This window comes from Anarrhichthys ocellatus, unplaced genomic scaffold (assembly GCF_004355925.1).
Source record: "Anarrhichthys ocellatus isolate YVR2014 unplaced genomic scaffold, GSC_Weel_1.0 scaffold1, whole genome shotgun sequence".
NCBI classification, from domain to species: Eukaryota; Metazoa; Chordata; class Actinopteri; order Perciformes; family Anarhichadidae; genus Anarrhichthys; species Anarrhichthys ocellatus.
In genome coordinates this window covers 7,671,144-7,692,557 of record NW_022280031.1, presented here as the reverse complement: position 1 = coordinate 7,692,557, position 21,414 = coordinate 7,671,144, and the positions used below count along the sequence as shown (strand labels likewise).

Below are 21,414 nucleotides of genomic sequence, written 5' to 3'. Positions count from 1 at the left end.
CTTTGTAGCATTAAAAAACACATTAACAACGCACATGTAGGCTGTTTGTCCTTCCATATCATAAACTCACATTGGTACAAGCATGGGCACCAATTGGGCTCAAGCCATTTACCTTACAGTCTATGGCTCAAGCTAATTTGGCCAAATTACAATCATACGGAACACCACACTAGTGTTTTCTAAGATGTATAAAGTCCAATATTTTACAAATATATCTATTATTTTTTTTCATGACACATTGGTAGCCTGAAATGTGAACTCCTGCTGTGTGGTATAGCTACCCAGGTGAAAAATAAATATGCTAAGTATATTTAATTTTAGCATACTTGAGTATACTTGAAGCCCTACTAATCATAAGTATACTTAAAGAGTGCTATTTTGGAACAACTTATTTTGTACTTAATATATTTTAGTTGTGATTAAATAGTAGTTATGCACAATTTGAAGTGTATTTAGTATATTTTTGTGTGCTAAATTGGAACAACTTAATGTATACTTAGTACAATTTAAGTATATGACTGTGTATGTACTAACAGACATGCTGATAGCTAACTTAAATTATACTTTTTGTGTGTTTTAAGTATATTTGAAATATATTATGAGTGTATTGCAAATACATTATTAATATATTGATATTGTGGTAATAGTATACCAAAATTATACTTTTGGCTTATTCCGATTACTAAGAAAGCACACTTTCTTATTACTATGCTATATTACTTTGTACACTACATACTATTATACATTACAATATTACAAATGTATTACCAGTATCCTAAATGCTGAATGAACTTCCCAGATAGAAATCAAAAACACTTTATTGAATTTCAAATATATCTTATTAAAATATATATATAATATATTTATAACAACAATTTAAAACACACTTTGAAACAATTGCAATATAGTGCATTTTTTTAGAAATAAAATAAAATATATTGAACAGAGAGCTAAACAATTTTAAGTTGACATGGTACTAACAAAACAGAATGTTTCAGAATGTGTATACACAGCTAATTGATTACTGAATTTGCATGATATAGCCAGTATGGAGACAGACCGTTAAAATAAAAAAGTCCCTTTAAAAATGCTCTCCCATGTTCCCACACATAAAACCAGACACAGGCACACACCCACCCATCTACACACACACACACACACACACACACACAAACGCATTATTGGGGAGTAATGAGCAGGTCTCGTTGTTGGAACATATTTGCTAAATAGCATGCATGAATTTTCAGGAACCGTGCTCCAGTTCATGTATTTAGTGTGTTATATGTTATATGCTCCATGATGCCGCTGCTCCGCTGATTGACCGCTGAGTGTTGTGTTGAGGTGCGGTTTGCTCTCCGCTGCTGCAAGGGGAGCGTCCGTCCACAGCCTGCAATGCTGTAATGTGCAGTCGCCTGTTTTTCTCCTTGCCGCTCCATTTTTCCACATCTAATCCCATTTACAAGACCACAGAGAAACACATTTATTAAGAGGGACAGCCTCCGTGCAGGCGGGAGGTGAAACAGCCTACATACTGCGTCTTCGAACTGAGGTGAGCTCCCCTTTCTTCTGATTTGCATGGAATATTAATAGGCCTATGAATCTGTTTTCTGCACGGTATTTCTGTCGGTATGTCCAGGTCTGGGTGAACGTTTGACGGTTTCTCGACCAGGCAGAACATGTAAAGAAAAGACAGGCGTGAAGAATTTTGGAGCCAGAAAATTTGTCGATAAAATGCCTGAATGCAAGAGAACCTCGTTTTGGAGATGTGATTCAGCATGTAAGGCATGCAGGCCTAATCCAATCAAGCTTTGAGTGCATGGTTTTTCTCCCTGCTGTCTTATCGCTACAAGGGAGGCTAATATATAGGCCTCTCTGAGAGATCGTAGACTATTTTATCTGCAGCTATTTGTGCTCGCTGGACAGATGATCACATTACTGGGATATGTATCTTGTGTTTAAGGATGCAGGCAGCACGTTGTTGATGCTGAATAAGAATATTTCATATTCAGAATCTGGATGAGACATCTGTCACGCATACTTTGGGAGGGACCCACATAGCTGTCTATGAATCATGTCCACAGCTCTCCTTACTTTCTCACAGGCTCCCTTTTAGGTAATCAAAAACAGCAGCACAACTAATAGAGTTTCATTCTGATTGGCCCGTAGACATTTCCACATGACTTCAGGTCATCTCTTCTCTCTGTTGAACTACTCTATCTCGGTTACTGTTCGTCTAAGGATGGTTTCACCATCACAGCTATGGCTATAGCACAAGGTAATCCCATTAATGTAAAAAACAACAACAACAGATTGATGATGATACTCTTTTAAGAATTCCTTCCTGTGCTTCCAGTTTGTGATATTCTTCGTTTTGTATTACATTATGTTACAGCTTTAGCTGAGCAATAACTCAATATTATCGTCTGATCTTGGTGATATGATCATATCATGTCATCGTTTTACAAAAATGCGTTATTAAATAGTTTTTGACCACTATATTGTTGTCAAATTTCTGCATATTCAAAGAGTTCTGTGTTCTGTGATGCATAATTGTGGATTTGTGTGGTTTTATATTTTTCATGCTTTGAAACATGTCTACTGTGGCATACAGTTTATCTACACAACCAAAATAATTCTGAACCTAAGAGCCTGGTTGTGAAATGAATACAATCCCGTTAGTGGATTAACGTTTCAGTTGTAAGACCTAAGTTCTTGTGTACTCAATATCTATTTTCATCTGATTTGGAGACAATGTTTGAGTCTACACCTGAAACTAGTGCGTTTGTGAATGTGTTATGAAGTGTATGGAAGTGCTTTTAAAATGAACACATGGCGAACCATTTCCTCTGAGAGAAATCCCCCCCCCCCCCCCCCCCCCCAAACCCTGCAGAATTTCCCCTGGGGCTTTTAGGGCCTGATGAAGCACCATGTGGACGCGAGACAGTGTTTCTTTTTTTTTTCACACTTTATTTTTGTCTTTTCATCATAGACAGAACACATACATACAGAAAGAAAGAAAAAATGAACAAAAAAAGGATCTGGATTGCTCTGTCCCCTCAAAAGCATGGTAAATCCAGAGACATATTCAGGGGTTCTTATCTTGTGTTGTCGTTGACATGTAAACATCGTCCATCTCTCCCACTTCTCACGACATCGCTCCTCTTGAGCTCTTATTCTGTGAGTTAACAGTTCCATATCATACATTTTATTCAGTAAAAACACTGTCACTGTCCTCAGACAGCTAAGGCTGCACAAGGAACAGGCATGTAGTTGGGACAAGGACATGTACAAAGAGGCAAAATTCAGGTTTAGTAAGGCGATGAGAGACGCTAAACGACTGCACTCTGAGAAACTGCAACACCAGCTTTCAGCAAGTGACTCTGCTTCTGTCTGGAGAGGTCTCAGACAGATAACAAACCTAAAACCCCCCCACTCCAGGAACGACCAAAGTCTGGCAAGACAAGCTGAACGAGTTCTACTGTAGATTTGGAAGACAATGGGACAGTCCTGACTCCACCCCCCACGGCTCCATCAACCAGCCCCAGACCACTAGGCCCCCCTCCCCCAGCTCAGCAGGAGCTCATGCCTCTGTACCACCCATCCCAGTACATTTTAATAAGTTTCTATTTCTTGCACTGTGTTGATTGTTTAATGTTATGCACCACCCGACATGACAAATTCCTTGTATGTGCAACATACATTGGCAATAAACGGTTTCTGATTCAAATGCTTTTTCTGCATCAAGACTTATTAAGGCTGCATTGATATTTTTATGGTTAATATGTTAAAATATATGTAGGGTTCTCCTTATGTTATCTTGGGTTTGGCGCCCCTTGATAAAGCCTGTCTGGTCTTCATCTATAATATCATTCATAAAGTGCTCGTACCGAGACAGTGTTTTTATGTAATGATGCAATTACTTTGTGCAGATCTTCATATGATTTATAATTCTTTGGGAGGAAGTCTGTGATGTTGTGATGCTTTTTTACCCTATAATTTAATAATTCATGTGGCTTATGTCTTTTTGTCTCCAGATGGGGAAGGTGTTAACTCATTTCTGTGAATGTCTACATGGTTTCTGGAGATGCAGGTGCCTACAGAGGATGCCCTTTCACTGACTGGATAGAGGCAGCTGGGTAAACTTTTCTTACTTATTATTAATCACACATGCAGTGCTGGTAATGAAGAGAAGTTAAGGAATGTGCTAATTGTATAATTGTATTCAAGATTTTAATTCCACAAATCATATACAAATACAATTTTTGACCACTTATTTTAGGTGTTTGCAGTAGCTTGTAGCCTCAAACAGCAATTTCATATAGACAGTGTGCACAGAGACATTTTGGTCATGAATGGAGGAGGCATAATGCAGAATCCTTCTGAATTTCCATTGTCATCCCTTTTATGTCACAGCAAAACAAACAACTGTATTTATTGATAGGTCGTAATAAAGGCTCCCCTTATTCCTTTAACATCTTTTCATAGCTGAAAAAGCAAAAGAAAGTTGTTTTTATGACAATATTCGAGTGATGGTGGCCGTGTGATTTTGCTGGCATGTCGGACTCCTTTTGGCTCACTGAACTCAAAAATATAGAAGTCTGGTAATTGTGGAGTAACTTCAAAGGGCACAGGCCAGATGGTCGTGTTTGTGCAATTGAAAGAAAGAAAATATCTTCAGACATTTGGTTCTTTGTCAGATTAGATCATCATGCTCTAGCTTGAGCAAGACAACCAGCTTCTCTCCTGTTTGTTGGAGAGCACATTGCTGATTGTATGTTGTTGTTCTGACACCACACAAAGCAACATAGATATGTAGCAACAATCTAGAGTCCAGTTTTTATTGAATAATTGCTTCCAGATCCATTTCCTTTGCACCACTAAGTAGCTCCGCCATGAATGTAACCACATGGAATCTTAAGAATGCCCCGCAGCTCTGGAGCCAGAACTGATTTGCACTTCTGTCCATCGTGGGAGAGGGATCCCTCCTCTATTGCTCTCCCACAGGTTTCTTCCTCTTTTCTCCCCGTTAAAGGGTTTTTTTGGGGGAGTTTTTCCTGTTCCGATGTGAGGGTCCTGGGACAAGAGGATGTCAAATGTGTACATATTGTAAAGCCCTCTGAGGCAAATTTGTAATTTGTGATTTTGGGCTATACAAAAATAAATTGAATTGAATTGAATTGAAATTGATTTTTCAAGTCTGTCTTTCATACTGCTCATATTTATGACGTGGGAACAAAAGCCACAGTCTTTCTTCTTTCTGATCCACAAGACAGACAGTGTCTGTGTGCTGAGCTGCTGCAGAGGGATTGTAACACTGAAAATAATAACAATAAACTTTATTTGTATAGCACCTTTCATACAAGTAAATGCAGCACAATGAGCTTGAAACTTATCAAAAAGTAAATTGACTGTGATTTTGGAAGATATTCTCTAGTTTTGGCTAGCCTGTGCTACTTTGGCTAGCTTTAGGTGAACTTTAAAGTGGATCTCTTTACGGTAAGTGTGGACAGGGGGAATAATTACAACGAGCAGTCTTTGAACATACATATGTCTACGTCAGGTTTCAGGATGCGCTCCCTGAGGAAGACGGTGTTGCTCGCCATCCTGGTGTCTGTGGTTCTGGTACTTGCTCTCCTCCATTCGTGGCCCACTCGGGCCTACACCACCGTGGACGTGTGGCAGCGACCGGGGCCAATTGAAGAGAGGCATCTGGAGGAGAGGCTCCCAGAACCAGACCACCGATTGGGAAACATCGCCTTTCACGTGAGGGACAATGTGGCAAGGTAATTCATTTATTCCATCTATAAACTCCTCAGCACAACAGAGCTCAGCTAAAGCCTGATTTCCTCACATGCTCGTGTCTCCAATGATTCGTCCAGCTTGTTGGCACGAAACGGATGCGTTTGTGAGGGTGAGAGTGGAGGAGTAAACCTGCCCTTCGCCCAAATCTTGTTCCCGCGGGTGTCAGCTCACCCGCTGCACACCGCCTTTGAGGCCTCCGACCTGGAGGAAATGAAGAGGAGACGGGCCAAAGAGTACAATAGTTTCCAGAAGAGGTAAGCAGATAATGATGCAATGGCATCTTTATGCTGAAACAATTAATGAAGCATGAGCTGTATTTTAGCTTAAAAAAAAACTACTTGAAGCACACTTATTGAATACAATTTTAATGGAGTTTGATTTATTTTCTAGTAATTCACTTTTTTTTGCTTTTCAGTAGAGGTAACATCACACAGAACCAAGAAAACATTAATAACAATACAACTAATAAAACAACAGGAAGATAAAATAATATAAAAAATAAGCATTGCCATTACCCATATTGCTATCACTCACATAGTATAGGTTACATACATTGTATTAATGTACATATAGCTGCTATTCACACATCCAACAGCAATGACATATAACGCACACATCACTTTTTATTGCTACCATTCACATCTAAATGTGATCATCCTTCAAATATACTATTAACACTTATTTGGGTAAATATCATCTTCTTATGTTTATATAGTTATGATCATTCACAAGTCATAAATTGACGTGACCCAACACATTTCTATCACTTACATACAGTAGCAAAGCTTGTGCCACCATCACAACACCATTTATCACATTGCAATCAGACACTTATCATAATGATAAAGGCATGACCTACTCTGCAGGCCATCTCTCCATGGTGATAACATCTTACATAACATTATCAGCTTTAGCCTAGTTAGTCATTCAATATTGTATTCATGGGGGCCACATATTTTTAGAAATACCCCCTGTCTATTGTTCAATTTTTAAATTAATTGTTCATAACTGGCTATTTCAGTCATTCCTCCCAACCAATAGAGGGGATGGTATTTTTTGTTTTCCATTTCGTGAGCACATGTTGTTGCTTTATTTGACTAAATCGATGTTTAGATCACAACCTTTCTGTCTCTCTCTCTCTGACATGGAGAAAGTCATCGGTGCCCTCTTATCAACTGTCTCAAACCTTCACTATGTACAGTTTGGTACCACTCAGGATTCATTATTCCATCATTAACTGATCCAGAACAACAATAAACTATTAAGGAGATCAAAATAGAAAACTCTTATGATAAGGTTTATCTTCAAGATCTTCTTTTTCAGCCGAGAATATAATCACAAGGTTACAATGTCTTTTATCAATAGCTGCTATTGAATTACCTCTGCTGTTTGTGTTGTCAAGGAGCAAAACTCAATTTGTCCATGTAGTCTATTCCTGTCTATGCTTGTGGATTTATATAGTGTGTATGCGTCTTCCTGATGTGGATTTCCGCCCCTCAGGACACAGACGCCTGCAGATGTTCTCATCATTGCAGAGGCTAACAATCCCTTACAGTATCCAACGCAAGGGGTGGAGGTACGACCTTTGAGAACAATCATCATCCCAGGTAAGACTTCAGATAGAGCGGGACACAACGACAATATCTACTTGTTGAATTAGATTGATGTCCAATACGTTTGAACTGGTTTGTGTTGCTGTATTGGATTTGATGATTTAATTGAGGCATACAGCTAATAAATTATCAAGCTACTTCTTGAACTGACTTAGAGCTGGCAGTGACTTCTACCGTACCAGTCTGGTGTACAAAAAGCACACTAGATATCACTGATCTGCATGACATAAGGAGCATTTTATTTAATATGTGTTTAGCACAAATAATCAGAAAACAGCGACTCATTTCGTCATCATATGCTTTCAGGCTTGGCCTTACACAACCTTCCCAGAGACCACTACTCAGTAAGTATTTCAGTATGTCTGTCTTTACTTTTAGAGATATCTGCTGGGCTTTTATCACACCTAGATTTCTTTCCATCTCGCCGCAGATAAACATAACTGCCGCGCTGGGAACGCTAAATGTGGCAGCAGAGGTGGACGGGGTGAAAATCAAAGGTGATGGCGAGATGCGCATGACTCTGTCGAGCAGCCTGCTGCCAAATCTGAATCGACAGCTGCAGTTTGTCACCTACACAAACACACTGTTCCACCCCAGCACAGCCGACACAGGTGAGGCCTCACACTAAAAACACAGTTTCTCTGGACTTTTTCATTTTCTTATCTTTTAAAAAGTTAGTGGGGACACTGGAGAAAAATACATTTCGTAACAAACAAAAAGAGCGAAATGAGAAGGTTGCACCACTTTCATGTCTGTATAGTGAATATAAAGCTGCAGCTGGTTAGCTTAGCATGAAGACGGGGAAACTCTAGATACAGTAGCTCTGTCCAAAGGTAACAAAATCTACCTGTCAGCATATCTAAAGCTTAAAAATGAACACATTATATCTTGTTTGTATAATCAAAATAATAGTGTAAAAACAATAAGTAGTGTCTTTATGGGGAGGTTTGTGTCTGAGTATGTTGTGGCTCTGAGCAGTTGCCTAACAACCAGTGGAGACTCCATGAAGTTACTGACCCCTGAAAATAAATGATTCCTTTTACATTTAAGTTTTCATATGGAATAAACAAGTTATATCGTGTTCATTTTTTTGATTTGGAGGTGCATTTTGTTACCTTTCGACAGAGCCAGGCTAGCTGTTCCCAGTGTTTTTACAAAGCTAAGCTAACCGGCTGCTGGCTGTAGCTTTTTATTGACATGAGAGTCGATTGTCACGTTCTGCCTCTCTGTTCTCACTATTGTCGTTCTCTGCCTGTTCACCCTCAGACTTTTCCAGCTGACCTTCTGCTCATTTACCTGCTCACCTTCTTCCCACATCAGTCACTCCCTATAGCCTACATTTACAGGTCCATGTCCCTTGTTGCCTTGTTGGATCGTCAATGCCTGATATGTGGTGTTTTATTGTTATTTAATTATTGTTACCTGTCTGTCTTCTTTCCTTTTAATGGCTCCACACCAGCAGTTGGTCAGCAAATAGAAATGACAATCCAGGCAGGAGGAAATATTTGCAGATGTTTTTGAAGCTGTTTCTTTGTGTTTAGCTTCAATACAGAATTAACAATGGTGCAAGGACAAAGCCTGAGGACAGACCATGACCAAAGACCAAATGTACCTCTCTGAATTATCTGTCTACCTGTTACCCTGATATGGCAGGTGTTAACTTCAGTATTAATCTTTAGTGGATTGTACAAAAATATCACATTCAGTACACGTGCAGTACTGCATGTAAAGTAGATGGCTTATTCCAAACAGCATATCAACATATGTGCATCCATCCGTCACAGCTGGACCTTATTATACTACTCAAATGCATTAAAAGTAGCTTGTGTTGTGTCTTTTAGTGCAGTTTGAGACAGAGGGGCATCAAACCAGCTTCAGTATCAAGATTCGTCACGGTGTAACACCCAAACTGTACAATACAGGATCCAAAGGAGGTAAAACACAACACCATTAATCATGCCATTATTTAACCACTGAACAGTAAGCCTAAAAAGACAATAAGCTACCTTTCCTCTGTTGTTTGATCTTCCTTCTCTGCAGAGTACAATGTCAGTGCCCTCGTTACAATAGCTACAAAGACTTTCCTGCGGTACGATAAGCTTCAAGATCTTATCGACAGCGTGAGAAGATACTACCCTACCGTTACCATAGTAATAGCTGATGACAGCGAAATCCCCCAAACCATTTCTGGGCCTTACATCGAACATTACATCATGCCTTTTGGAAAGGTAGGAGAAGTGCCAAGTTCATACTCAAGACTTTAGATTTCCCATTGATGCTCTTTGGTATTCCAGCTCTGCTTCATGCGTCGTAGGGTTGGTTTGCTGGACGAAACCTGGCCGTCTCTCAGGTGACCACAAAGTATGTGCTGTGGGTGGACGATGACTTCATTTTCACAGCCAACACCAAGCTGGAGAAACTGGTGGACGTTTTAGAGAGAACCACTCTGGATCTGGTGCGGGATAAACTGTTTCTTTTAAATGGCTAGGACAGTCTGGTGTTTTTGCTCTCAGCGACGTCAATGTGTGTGTGTGTGTGTGTCCAGGTGGGGGGTGCCGTGCGGGAGGCCACGGGTTACACTGCCACCTACAGACAGACCATCTCCATTGAGTCAGGGGAGGAGGATGGTGACTGTTTACACATGAGGAGAGGATTTCATCACGTCATCCAAGGCTTCCCCAACTGTGTTGTGACTGATGGAGTCATTAACTTCTTCCTGGCTCGCACCGACAAAGTCCAGCAGGTCGGCTTTGACCCACGCCTCGCCAGGGTAGCTCACCTGGGTGAGTACAGTGAAAGTTTAATTTTCACATCAACCATACAGTTCAGATGGGAGCAGTTAAATAACTATATACCAACATCTTTGACTATATTCAATTTGTTGCTTATTCAGTGTGTACCCACTCCATATTTACTTAGTGTTGATTACATACTCAATGTTTACTTGGCACATAAAAGAGAAGAAGAGAGATGAATAACTTGTTCCATCAAAAGTATGGTCTGCAGTATACGCTTCACTTTGTATCTGAAAAAGGCACTGATGAAAAACCATTAGACTCAGCAGCATAATCAGTGTAAAAACTGTTTTAAGTAAATTGTTTCAAAGATTCATATCTCATTTCAGTTATAAAGATAGTATCGTATCATAATTGTTGCAGAGAGATTATACTGTAAAATGTTCTTGTCAGCACATGCCAACATACCAGAATCAGTGCTCTGCTATGATTCAATTAAATGCACGCTTTAAATCAAATTTAATTAAATTTTTAATTTAGTCCCCTAATATCCAGTCTCCAACTTTTTTTTATTCTATATATATATCCTATAAATTTCATATTTGGTATCTTTGTTAACTATCCATGTGAAACCTTTATTGACTGGCCCACTGAGAGAGATGTTTAGAAGTTAATCAGGCTAGTCAACTAACATTTAGTTTGCGTTTGTTTTGCAGAGTTTTTCATCGATGGATTGGGATCTCTCCACGTGGGCTCCTGTGACGATGTCATTGTCAATCATGCAACCAAAATCAGACTTCCTTGGGTCAGCCAATCAGAGAGCGACAAGACTTACGCCAAGTTTCGTTACCCGCCGGCCTCTTCTGACGCCACACACACGAAAAACGGCCTGCTGTTCTTCAAGAACCGATTTCAGTGTTTGACTCATAATTAGTTCCCCTCCTCTTTACCCTGAGGGTTCCTCTGCTCTTCCCGAGTTGCCAAATAAGTTCTCCTCCACCACGTCCCTTCAGATAAGCCTTCAGACATACACTTTGGTTAGCCTTTTCTTTATGCGAAAAAAGTTGCTATTTTAGCAGTTTTAGCATGTTAGTTCTGTCAGTGCTAAAAAGTCCTCGCACCAAGAATATGAAAATCCAGGCTTAGAGAATCATCTGTAGTAACAAACATATCATCTTGTTGACACAGACCCAGTTAAATCACAGCATCACTGTGATTAATTCAAGACTTCCTTTTCGTTCAACCGTATCTGGCTATACATCCTCGAGTTGTTCTCACACAGATACTGGAAATTGGAAAAAACAAGTAGCATCTTTCCAGTCTGAGTCACTTCATTGTCATTCTAGGCTAATGCAAGCAGAGGTACATTTGGCCTCCTACAATATGCACTATCTCAAATCAAAGACTGAGCTTGGAGAAGCAATAGCGATGTCTGAGGACCTGAGAATGAGGACAAGAAGACACTTCTCAGAAAGTGACAATCCTGTCGACACAGAGCATACCGTAGGTATTCTATTCACCAATGCCACATGAAGAACGTGTTCAGAACTTTTCCACCTGTGGTACCTGAGCCTGAGTGGTCGTGCCAAAGGTTTGGCAGCTGGCTTTTTATTATTTATTTATTTTTTTTATCTCTTTGTGTTATTGTTTTGCTCCCCCCTTACCCAGAATCCCATATGTCCTTTGTGAGCGATTAATCACGTCTGTGGAAGAGAAACTTTCTGTCCTCACACATCTGGTGTCACCTGATCTTGGAGCAGCCTTGTTTCTTTGTCTTCTGCTATCTGTCACTCTCAACAAACATCTAAGGAAGTGGAGCGCTTCTGTCCAGTGCACGCTGATGAATGACGATGGAAGTAATTTGCATCATTACATGCTGTCTAAAACAAGAAGTTGAATGAATCAAAGTGCATGTTTATTTTTTTCTCATTATAAGACAAGAAAGGAGGAAAAAAACAGCACACTGAGACAGAATTAAAGAGAGTTTGGTGATGAATATACATCTTAAAACACAGAATGAGTAGTCAGAGCATGAGAGGAACACTGAGTGACACAAAGTCAATAATGAGACGAGGTAAGATGATGAAGATCATGATTTTATACCGACTCTTTGGAGAGTTGTATGTCAAAGACTGGCATTCATGCCTGAAGTGATGATGCTGTTCTATTTCATCCTTACTGACCGCCAGAGGCAGTGCTTAACACTGGATATCTTCTGTCTCGCGCATGCGCAGGTCGAATATTTATATCAACAAAGTCACCTGTGACCTCGGATGACCCCCGTCGTCTATAAGTTCCGGTGTCATCCTGAGTTCAGTCCTTTTTCATCTTCTCGCTACGCAGGTTAACTAACATGGTAGTAGAAAAAAATATACAGTATAATTTGTCTACGATCAAGACATATTAGAGTTTGTCGCGGTAGCCTTGTGACCACCGGTCGGAGTTGCGGATCTTCACCCTCCAAAGGCTGCGACAAGCGGTCCCTCTTAGGAGGGAACGGTGTTTTCGCCGTGCGGACCATCGAGCCCCGGACTCAGTCTGATAGGGGCCACCCAAATCGCGAAGACAGCAATTGGTGAGATCAACTAACATTGTTTGTCTATAACCATTGTTCGTTTTTTTCCTCGGTTTGCAGAGCGCTTCCGCTCAAGCTAATCGAGTGGCGTGCTAACGTGAGCGTAGAGTTACGCTGTTGGGCCGCCCTTCACAGTGAGCAGAGTGTTCCCGCTCAAGCTAACTTGGGAGATGCTAGTTAGACTAGATCGATGTTGACATTGTGCCCATTGATTCCTTACACGGCTATCACAGCTAGCAGAGCGTTCTCGCTCCGGCTAACTAGACTAAGTTAATACTCGGATTGTGTCCATTGATTGTTTGTAAACATTACGGATATCACAGTTAGCAGAGTGCCCTCGCTCAGGCTAACTGGTGGCACACCAAGAGTTACAGCAACTGTCCAAGTGAAGAGCGTGTCCTCGCTCCCCTCTCACTGACTATCCCCTGCCTGTTCTCACAAACATTCAGCAGAGCGTCCCGCTCAGACTGACATAGAGAGTCGGCCATGTTTGACTTTCCCGGCTGTAGGACCTGTATGGCTCCTCTACAGCCTGATGATGGCCATGACCTCTGCCCCTCTTGCCTTGGCCTCGAGCATCTGAGGGAAGGCCTCTCTGAGAACCCATGCATGAACTGTGGCATCATGCCTCGAGCAGTAAGGGCTGCTAGGCTCACCGAGGCGGAACACCTGACGGGTGTGGTCGACCTCCCCCTTTCAGGGCAGTTGAATCCAGCCCAACCTACCCAGGATGCTCTGGCTCACACGTGGCTGCATGCCCTGTCGGTGAGTGAATCATGTCTGAGGTGGAACTCAGATGGATCGGGGGTTACTTTGTGGCCTAATGCAGCGTTTCTCCCAAAGGTGCTGACACCCTCGCATATCAACCAGCCTATCCAGCTTGCAGAGTTTGACCCCCCATCGGGAGAGGAGAGGTCAAGGCTGCTGTGCCTAGTGCGGGCCCTCAGAGCTTATGTGGAAGCCACCGCTTGCATACGGCGGTCGGAGCAGCTCTTTATCAGTTATGGTGGGCCTAAGAAGGGCTGTGCCCTTTCAAAACAGCGCCTGTCCCACTGGATAGTGGAGGCCATTGCCCATGCATATAAGGCGAGCGACCGTCCTCTACCATCCGGAGTGAGGGGCCACTCGACCAGGCGTGTCTCCACGTCATGGGCAGCCCTGAGAGGTGTGCCTGTGGAGGATATACAGTATGTGCTGCGGCCTCATGGGCATCACCGAGCACATTCACCAGACACTACAGAGTGAACGTTGCCACCCCTCACCCACTGGGGAGGGTTCTTTGGCCAGCTTCCTCTGCCTGAGCTATACGAGGTGGGTACTTGTGATTCCTCGTGACTCTTTTGGTATAAGTCATCCAGTGTTATGCACTGCCTCTGGCGGTCAGTAAGGATGAAATAGAACGAAAGTTACGAATGTAACTACGGTTCTATGAATCCTGGATGACCGCCAGAGTTCTTGGTCACTTGGAATCCCGTGAACTCGCGAGAAGAATCCATAGGACTGAACTTAGAATGACACCGGAACTTATAGATGACGGGGGTCATCCGAGGTCACAGGTGACTTTGTTGATATAAATATTCGACCTGCACATGCGCGAGATGGAAGATATCCAGTGTTAAGCACTGCCTCTGGCGGTCATCCAGGATGCATAGAACCGTAGTTACATTCGTAACTTTCGTTTTATACCATGACTTTCAGATGGCGCCCTTGTATCACTTTCTTTTCCTAATGAGTCAAATTAGTTTTTAAAATGTATTTATTAGCAAAGAGGTGCTAGAGATTCATCAGCTGATGTTTTTTTTCTTTTTAATCTCGAGAAGAATATTTTTGAACCACTTGTGTGATGTTTCTTTCGGTTTGGGATTCTTCTTTATGTTCACCAGAATGTGACGTTAGCTCTGTGAATAAGGGTCATATTGAAACTACATCAGTGACAGTGTTATAAAAGGCTCTTGTGTAATGTATGTTCAAAAACTTGTCTCATACTAAGATTTGTAACTGTCGACAGATCTATAGCTGAGCTGAAAACCTTTTTTTCAGACAGTAATCTTTATTGTGTTAGAACAGCAATTAACTTGCCTGCTTCACCCAAAACCCACTGGTGTGATTCATCTGGTCACGGCATTATGAGCATTTTTTAATTTAGTTAAAATGTTGACATATTAAAATGTCTGTGGAAAAGCCTCTCTTTCATTTTCATTGCCCAGGGTGGGGGAAAGAAATGACAGGTTCAGTCTACATTATAGTAAAGTGTCTTTCAAGGCATCACTGTTGAGCTCCAAAAGGGTGAGACGCATTATAAAAACAAAAATGTATAGAAGCAAAGGTCATAGTTTGTATCTTAATGTTGGACTGTGACTTCTTCACAGGACTCAATTTATCTTCCACGTCTACTGTGTGAAGTTAGTACCTTGTTTTTTTTTTATTGTCAAATGCAATAGTTGGCACATGCATCATTAAGTCTTGGGTTCATATAATCTTTCACACTGGTTCACTATGTTACAGTCATTATTGTGAGACTCCAGGAATAACCATGAAGCTTCTTGATACACTTTATAATACACTTTACGGTAGCTTGTTCAAGCACGGCCATTTCAATAAATCGCTCTATAAATACAAATATTCATATAAAATCTGATATCGATCAATTAAGGAATATCAAATTGACAATGTGCTTCATCAATTCCAGCAGGGGGTGTTGTACACCAACATGTTCACTGTTAAAGTTCAATTGCAGTGCATTTTTTTAAATAGTCTAATCTCTCTAATCTAATTTTTCTTGAAATAAAACATGCTTTTAAAAATAGAAAATCTACAATATAAATTGAGGCAAAGAAAGCCATAAAGATACCCTTTATATCATAATAAGGTTTGGTGGGTGCTAACAGGGGCCTCTGGCACAGACTATGGTAAGAAAATTGACTTATAGGACCGACATTAAATTACAGAAAAAAAGATCTGCAGGCTCCAATCTCCTTACTGAAGCATCATGGAATTGTGGTTTAAGGAGAATCTACTTGTTGTAAAAGATAAAAGTGACCACAAAGAGATTCCGAATGACTACAAGATGCAAAACACAAGACGCAATGCCTACCAAGACACGCAAAGAGATAAACAACAACCACAAAGAGACACAAAAGGACTACAAAGACATGCTAAACAGCTACGAAGAACTGCAAAATGGCCACTTGGAGACCAAATATGACCACAAACAAAATAAAAAACAACTCAAAAGATGCAAAACGTTGCACAATTACAGGAAGAAGCACGACAACTAACAAGACATGCTAAATTACTACAAAGAAACACAAAACAACCGCATTCTGGGTGGTTTGCTCCCGTGAAGGAGGGCTGGGGGTCCGCTGTCTCATCCCTCCATGACTGGTAGAAATGTGCGGAAATGTTTTGTGCTGCAACATACAGTCGCTAGTATTTTAGGAAAATGATAAAGACCAGAACAGCATTCCTTTTTAATTCTTTGTGTGTATTCAAGACACCAAAAGTCAAAGAGTTTTAATGATATGATCCCACATGAGATTATTTACATTCAAGATGACAGTGACAGGTGAACACCTCTGTTTTATCTCTGTTCCCTTTTCTGCTTCATTAGGACGTGAGCTTTGTGTGAGTTTGCGAATGTGTTTTGTTCAGATAACAGTCTAACAATGACGGGGTTAAAATAGACCCACCAAAGGGAAAACACAGCTATTAGCTAACCTGCAGGGAAACGCACAGACATACAAAACTCGTGTGGATTCAGAGCCCACAGTGAAGCTAGAATCTGCAGTCACTTTTGATAACACATAGCATGAAAGGGATTTCAGATCAGAGTCCTCTGGGGGAATACAATGGAAGTGGTCCCTTGTGAAAATATTAAGCATTACAAAAATATCCATCCATGAATTTTTAATGGAAAAAGTAAGAAATATATACATATACAATATGAAGTTCAGTCTCTGTGGTGCTTCAAAAGCATATTTTCACACATTTCATCTCATCTGTCATCACCACATGTAGACGAGAATATGTTCAGAAATAAAACACACACAGTCAAACCAATATGATTACAAATATCAAATCCAGGTTAGGCTAAAGCAGGGTGGTATTTGAAGGAATTTTTGGAGGGAAATCTAGGATAAAATGTGAAGATTGGAGACACTGAGACCTTGATGACTTCTGCACAGAGGTGAAACAACCAGTGCTGACGGAGCACTCTGACTCAGTCGAGGCACTCCTGCATGAAGGTAAAGTGAGTTAATTTGCAGGTCATTACTGCTCGCTCTCCTTCAGCTGATCCAGATTGTGTGGTCGATGTGCACCCTCGTCTAATGCGGTCGCCTGGAAACTGGCAGTCACACCCTGAGAGGACAGAAGCAATTACATTTTTTCTGACATGATAGATGACAAAATAACTGTTATTCTTAAACCTAATTGGCATTGGATTTTACAGAAATAACATTGTGGGACAGTTTCATAAATATGTCATGTTTGGAAAGAGATAAGCACCATATAAAAAGATTGTAGGTATGGGAAACCTGTCTGTACTCCTGAACCTAAAGCAGGATGGAAACACAAAGACGGACAACTAGAGCGACTTTGTGGAATCAGGCCAGATAAGCACATCTAAAATGTTTCCTCCTCTTGGTGGAAGTCTGAGTGAATAAGATAAAACCGCAGGTCAGTGGGTTTTCCAAAAACTGGATGACTAAATGACACCTGTAACAGTTTAGGTCAACCTGGTTTGTAAATCTACACAGAAACAACAACAGGATATTTCACAAAGGCAACCCGAGAGTCATTTCCGCTCGTCATCAGTTACCGGGACAACAAACAGGCTGCTGAAATGGAGATAACAGCTCAATCTGACCCTCCCAATTTAAAACATGGTGTTAATGTTATTTATACTCTGCACAATAAACACTTAACGTGTGTAATGATCCTAGCATAACCTGATAAACCTCAAAGCTGCACCATTGAATCATTTGGACGGACAGAGATGGAAAGTTAAATCTTAGATTTACTGAAAACATCCACCTTTCCTCAAAATATATATATTAATATATATGAGAGAGGCTGTTTCTGGAAAAAAAGATTATGCCGATGAAAATGTATTTTTCAACCAAACATGAATATCTCTTAACTATCCTCATGGCTAGATACCAGCAGGTAATTTGTGTGAATCATCCTTTTAAACTGTGATGTTACCACATCTACTTACGAATTTGAATACACCTTTCACCGCTGCGTGAAGAAAGACTGATGTACCTGCATGCTGTGCTGGCTGGAGGGTGACAGGCCATTGGACGTCCAGCGGGCGTGTCTCCCCTCTGTGCACAAACTGAGCTGCTGTTGGGAGGGAAGTGGAGGCAGAGCTGCTTCAGGTGACACAGCACAGGGATTAGAGAGCTAGAGAGAGAGAGAAATCAAAGAAAGAGGATATCAGAGAAGGAGAAATGCTTGAATGTACACGTATGTTCTAAGAGAGTGTTGCACACTCACCACCTTCGAGGCCGGGCTGTGGTGTGGTGGATGCAGAGAGGGCAGGGAGGTGTTATAAGACAGCAGGCAGGGCTGTTGGCGTCGGCCCATGGATGCAGAGGAGTGAGGTCGCAGGCCAGATGCTGACGCAGTTGGAGACTTCACGTTCCTGCCCAGGCTGTTTGACTTGCTTTCCTTGCGTTGGTACTCTATTGGAGACTGAAGGGCTGCATGGGACAGGAAGAGATGTCACATCACTCAAACGCACCAAACTCTTGAATTTGTGGATTTATTAAAGAAGCACTGAGCTCTGTAACCATTAAGGAAGTTCCTCTGATTCTCTAAGATCTGGACCACGTCCTCGAGCCAGGCTTGCTGTATTTCCGGAGATGATGCCTGCATGATGAAGCGTGTCACACTGCTGTCAGTCCCGCGGGAGGTCAGGACCAGACAGAATGGATTATTCTCAGAGTGCTCCTCCACACCCAAACAGCTGACCTGAAGCACACAGGACCCTTGTTAAACATAAAGGATGAACACTAACACAGAGATGTTTTAAAAGATGGTATAAAATACAGTGTCACTCGCACCTTGATGCTGTTTTTAAAAGTGTACCCTGGCAAAGAGAAGCCCTTTTTCTTATCAATTGGCTCGCTGAAGATGACCAGCTGCTCAAACAGGAAGACCCTCCTCTCCTTCGCTCTGGATGGGAAGCCGCTTTCCTGCTCGCTGACAGAGAAGGTATCCTGCTGCAGCAGCTTCCCCTGAGCCGTGATTTTCCCCTGAAACAGTGTGTTCGTCACAAATATTGTCACACCCTGGATATGTCTTTCATCTGTGATGACGAACAGGAAATAATCAGTATCACCTCAAAACCTTGGAGCCTGCCCACATTCATCATATCATTACAGCGTTTTGGCACGAAACACATCACCTCCACCGCCCTCTGATGAGAGAAATTGGATGGAGGAGAATCCGTAAGTGAAAACATCATTTAGTGATATGCAGACTCGGAATAGTACTTTACACGTTCAGTTACTATTTTATTAGGTACATCCAGCTACAACTAATGCAGTCTAATATGAGAGACCAGCAACAAATCCTACTTTCATGAAGTTTGTAATGATTTCTTTTTGACTGACAGATTTACAGTTCAACATTTCAGTAACAACTGAACACTTAACCTTTACGAAGGTAGTATTTTTGCGGGACTTGTATTGTATTAGACTGCATTGGCTTTAGGTGTACCTGATAAACTGGCAGCTGACTGTATATGTATTTGTACCTGCAGCTCCTCAACATCCCTTCCTGCTTTGTGGTAGTACTTCAGGAAGTCCTGGAAGTCAGAAAGAGGTTTATTTAAAGTTTTATGATTTCAAAACGAAAGTTAAAAAAATACCATTACAATAAAAAAACAAAGGAGGGAATGACACTTGGATCTGACTGTGATCCAAAGACACTTTATTACAGGGGCTACATGATGAATAATCATAATTATTATTCGCAGTTTGTCTTTAATCTTTAATCTTGTGAAACAGTGCCATGCATGCAGATACACAGTCATGTTAAACTGCAAACCTTCAGCAGTAGTTGATACTTCATGATCCTCTGAACAGGTTTGATGAGCAGATCATTGAGCTGCAACCTGTGACCCAACAGCTGCCTGAGATACTGACAGGTGACATAGAAAGAGAGAAAATGCTCTGAGTAACTAGGGAAAAGTTTTTAAAGAGCTCCAGTAAAATTGACTGTAGTATAAAAGTTGACTCACCTCAAAGTAGGTCTCAATGAATTCAGAGACAATGTATTCTGATTTGGGTTTGTTCTGACAATAAACCACATACATGTGAAGACGCCGTTCCTGGAAATTTAAGAATTTAAGAGAGTGAGAGAGAGAGAGAGAGAGAGAGAGAGAGAGAGAGAGAGGTAATGTGACAAATATTCCAAATAATCTGAGTGTGAGGTGCAGCGTGACGAAGGACAGAGGAAGAATTAAGCCTCTGAACTGCTCTGACTCTTAGTTTCCTTTCAGTTTTGTATTGTTCCCGTTCCCCTCAAGAGTTTTTCGGGAAGTTTTGTTAAAACAGTGCACGACATTTGCCTCATTAAATAGTTCCAGTGGCTGAGAAAGAACGGTTTGAATTGCTGTGGCTTAATTCGGCGTGCTGCACTGAGTGAAGCAGATAGGGGAGCTGAGCTGGAAAAGCTGCGCCAAAGCATAAAAGTTTTACCAATTTTTTTACGAGATTATACGTATACTCATATATCCAGTGTCAATAAATGTTTTTTTTAACATCACTGAATCCATGTGATCAGTGTCTTTCAATCCAGAAGTTAATCTGTGTTTATGCCCAGCAATACAGCCTGGGCCTCAAGCAGCGTGGTGTTGGTGTTTGCTCCCAGCAGGGACCGGCAGAGCAGCGAGGCAAAGCTCTGCTCCTGACCGGAGGAGGAGCCGCTGCTGAAGGGTGCGCAGCTCTCCGCCTCCCGCGGGAGCTCCGACTGCAGGTCGAAGGCAGCACCAAAGCTGGATCTGGGTCTGTGAATCATTTTGTCTGATGTCGTGGTGAATCTGACCCGATGACAAGGATTAAGAATAACTATATAGAACGAGAGCCAATCGTTTCACTTGTGGTCTTGTTTTCTGAAGTAGGTCATAGAAGCATCAGTATTAAATTAAGATTGTTTCATAACCAGTTAAAGATTCCTTATAGTAACTTTCTCAAAGTTCAGTGTTAAACAACCACATATGAAAAACTTCAAGGTGTGCAGTTTATGGAGCTCTGGAATCTGTAATTCCAGCTCATTTTCATACACGGCGCGGTCTCTGCAGAGCTGATGGTAACAAGACCGTTCACTCTGCAGCAGCACCTGCAGACGAACTGATCTGCAACATGAAGACACATCTGGATGGCGGGGGGCCAAGGCTTCACACACAGTCACAGCTCTGATCTGTGCGACCTTCAGCCAAACTGAAAACACGCAGAGTGAGGAAAAGAGAAACTTGTCATCCACATTTGTAACTCACTGATCTGTAGACTCACATGTTTGATGAAGAGCTGGGCCAGGCTGTCTGGATCAGTCACACATTTTTCCAACTCTCCCAGGAAATATCTGTGTGACAGGAAACAGAGAAGGTCAGAATGGAACAGTCATCCAGTCAAACACACACACACACACACACACACACACACACACACACACACACACA

The 21,414-nt window shown here is 41.4% G+C and overlaps 2 protein-coding genes across 3 annotated transcripts in view; one reads left to right on the top strand and one right to left on the bottom strand.

The window, feature by feature from the left end:
* The first annotated feature begins 1,144 nt into the window (after positions 1-1,144).
* Positions 1,145-12,352, top strand: b4galnt1b (beta-1,4-N-acetyl-galactosaminyl transferase 1b). Of its 2 annotated transcripts, XM_031851810.1 has the most exons (12): positions 1,145-1,549; positions 4,035-4,136; positions 5,561-5,783; positions 5,880-6,056; positions 7,303-7,409; positions 7,722-7,759; positions 7,846-8,026; positions 9,257-9,349; positions 9,456-9,643; positions 9,730-9,870; positions 9,961-10,198; positions 10,867-12,352. In XM_031851810.1, exons 3-12 carry the CDS (start codon positions 5,569-5,571, stop codon positions 11,082-11,084), a joined length of 1,596 nt encoding a protein of 531 aa, XP_031707670.1. In that variant the 5' UTR covers positions 1,145-1,549; positions 4,035-4,136; positions 5,561-5,568; the 3' UTR covers positions 11,085-12,352. The 2 variants fall into 2 exon arrangements, with proteins under 2 accessions (XP_031707670.1, XP_031707573.1); XM_031851713.1 differs by lacking the exons at positions 1,145-1,549; positions 4,035-4,136 and having other exon boundaries at positions 5,134-5,783.
* Positions 12,353-14,435: 2,083 nt separating this feature from the next.
* Positions 14,436-21,414, bottom strand: part of arhgef25b (Rho guanine nucleotide exchange factor (GEF) 25b) — a gene marked incomplete at its 5' end in the record, with an annotated part of 23,002 nt that continues 16,023 nt past the window's right edge. The window contains 10 exons of the mRNA XM_031847921.1: positions 14,436-17,084; positions 17,991-18,131; positions 18,225-18,430; positions 18,521-18,701; positions 18,794-18,985; positions 19,072-19,149; positions 19,489-19,539; positions 19,782-19,874; positions 19,975-20,064; positions 21,248-21,346. Of these exons, the coding sequence (XP_031703781.1) occupies positions 16,995-17,084; positions 17,991-18,131; positions 18,225-18,430; positions 18,521-18,701; positions 18,794-18,985; positions 19,072-19,149; positions 19,489-19,539; positions 19,782-19,874; positions 19,975-20,064; positions 21,248-21,346 (1,221 nt within the window). The remainder of the gene's footprint in view (positions 17,085-17,990; positions 18,132-18,224; positions 18,431-18,520; positions 18,702-18,793; positions 18,986-19,071; positions 19,150-19,488; positions 19,540-19,781; positions 19,875-19,974; positions 20,065-21,247; positions 21,347-21,414) is intronic.

Bases quoted from the DNA above. Each gene is read 5' to 3' on its own strand.
- b4galnt1b (XM_031851713.1), top strand. From the start codon at position 5,548: ATGTCTACGTCAGGTTTCAGGATGCGCTCCCTGAGGAAGACGGTGTTG. The intron at 7,760-7,845 runs GTAAGTATTTCA...ATCTCGCCGCAG, and splicing joins TTCCCAGAGACCACTACTCA to ATAAACATAACTGCCGCGCT. The intron at 9,871-9,960 runs GTGCGGGATAAA...GTGTGTGTCCAG, and splicing joins AGAGAACCACTCTGGATCTG to GTGGGGGGTGCCGTGCGGGA.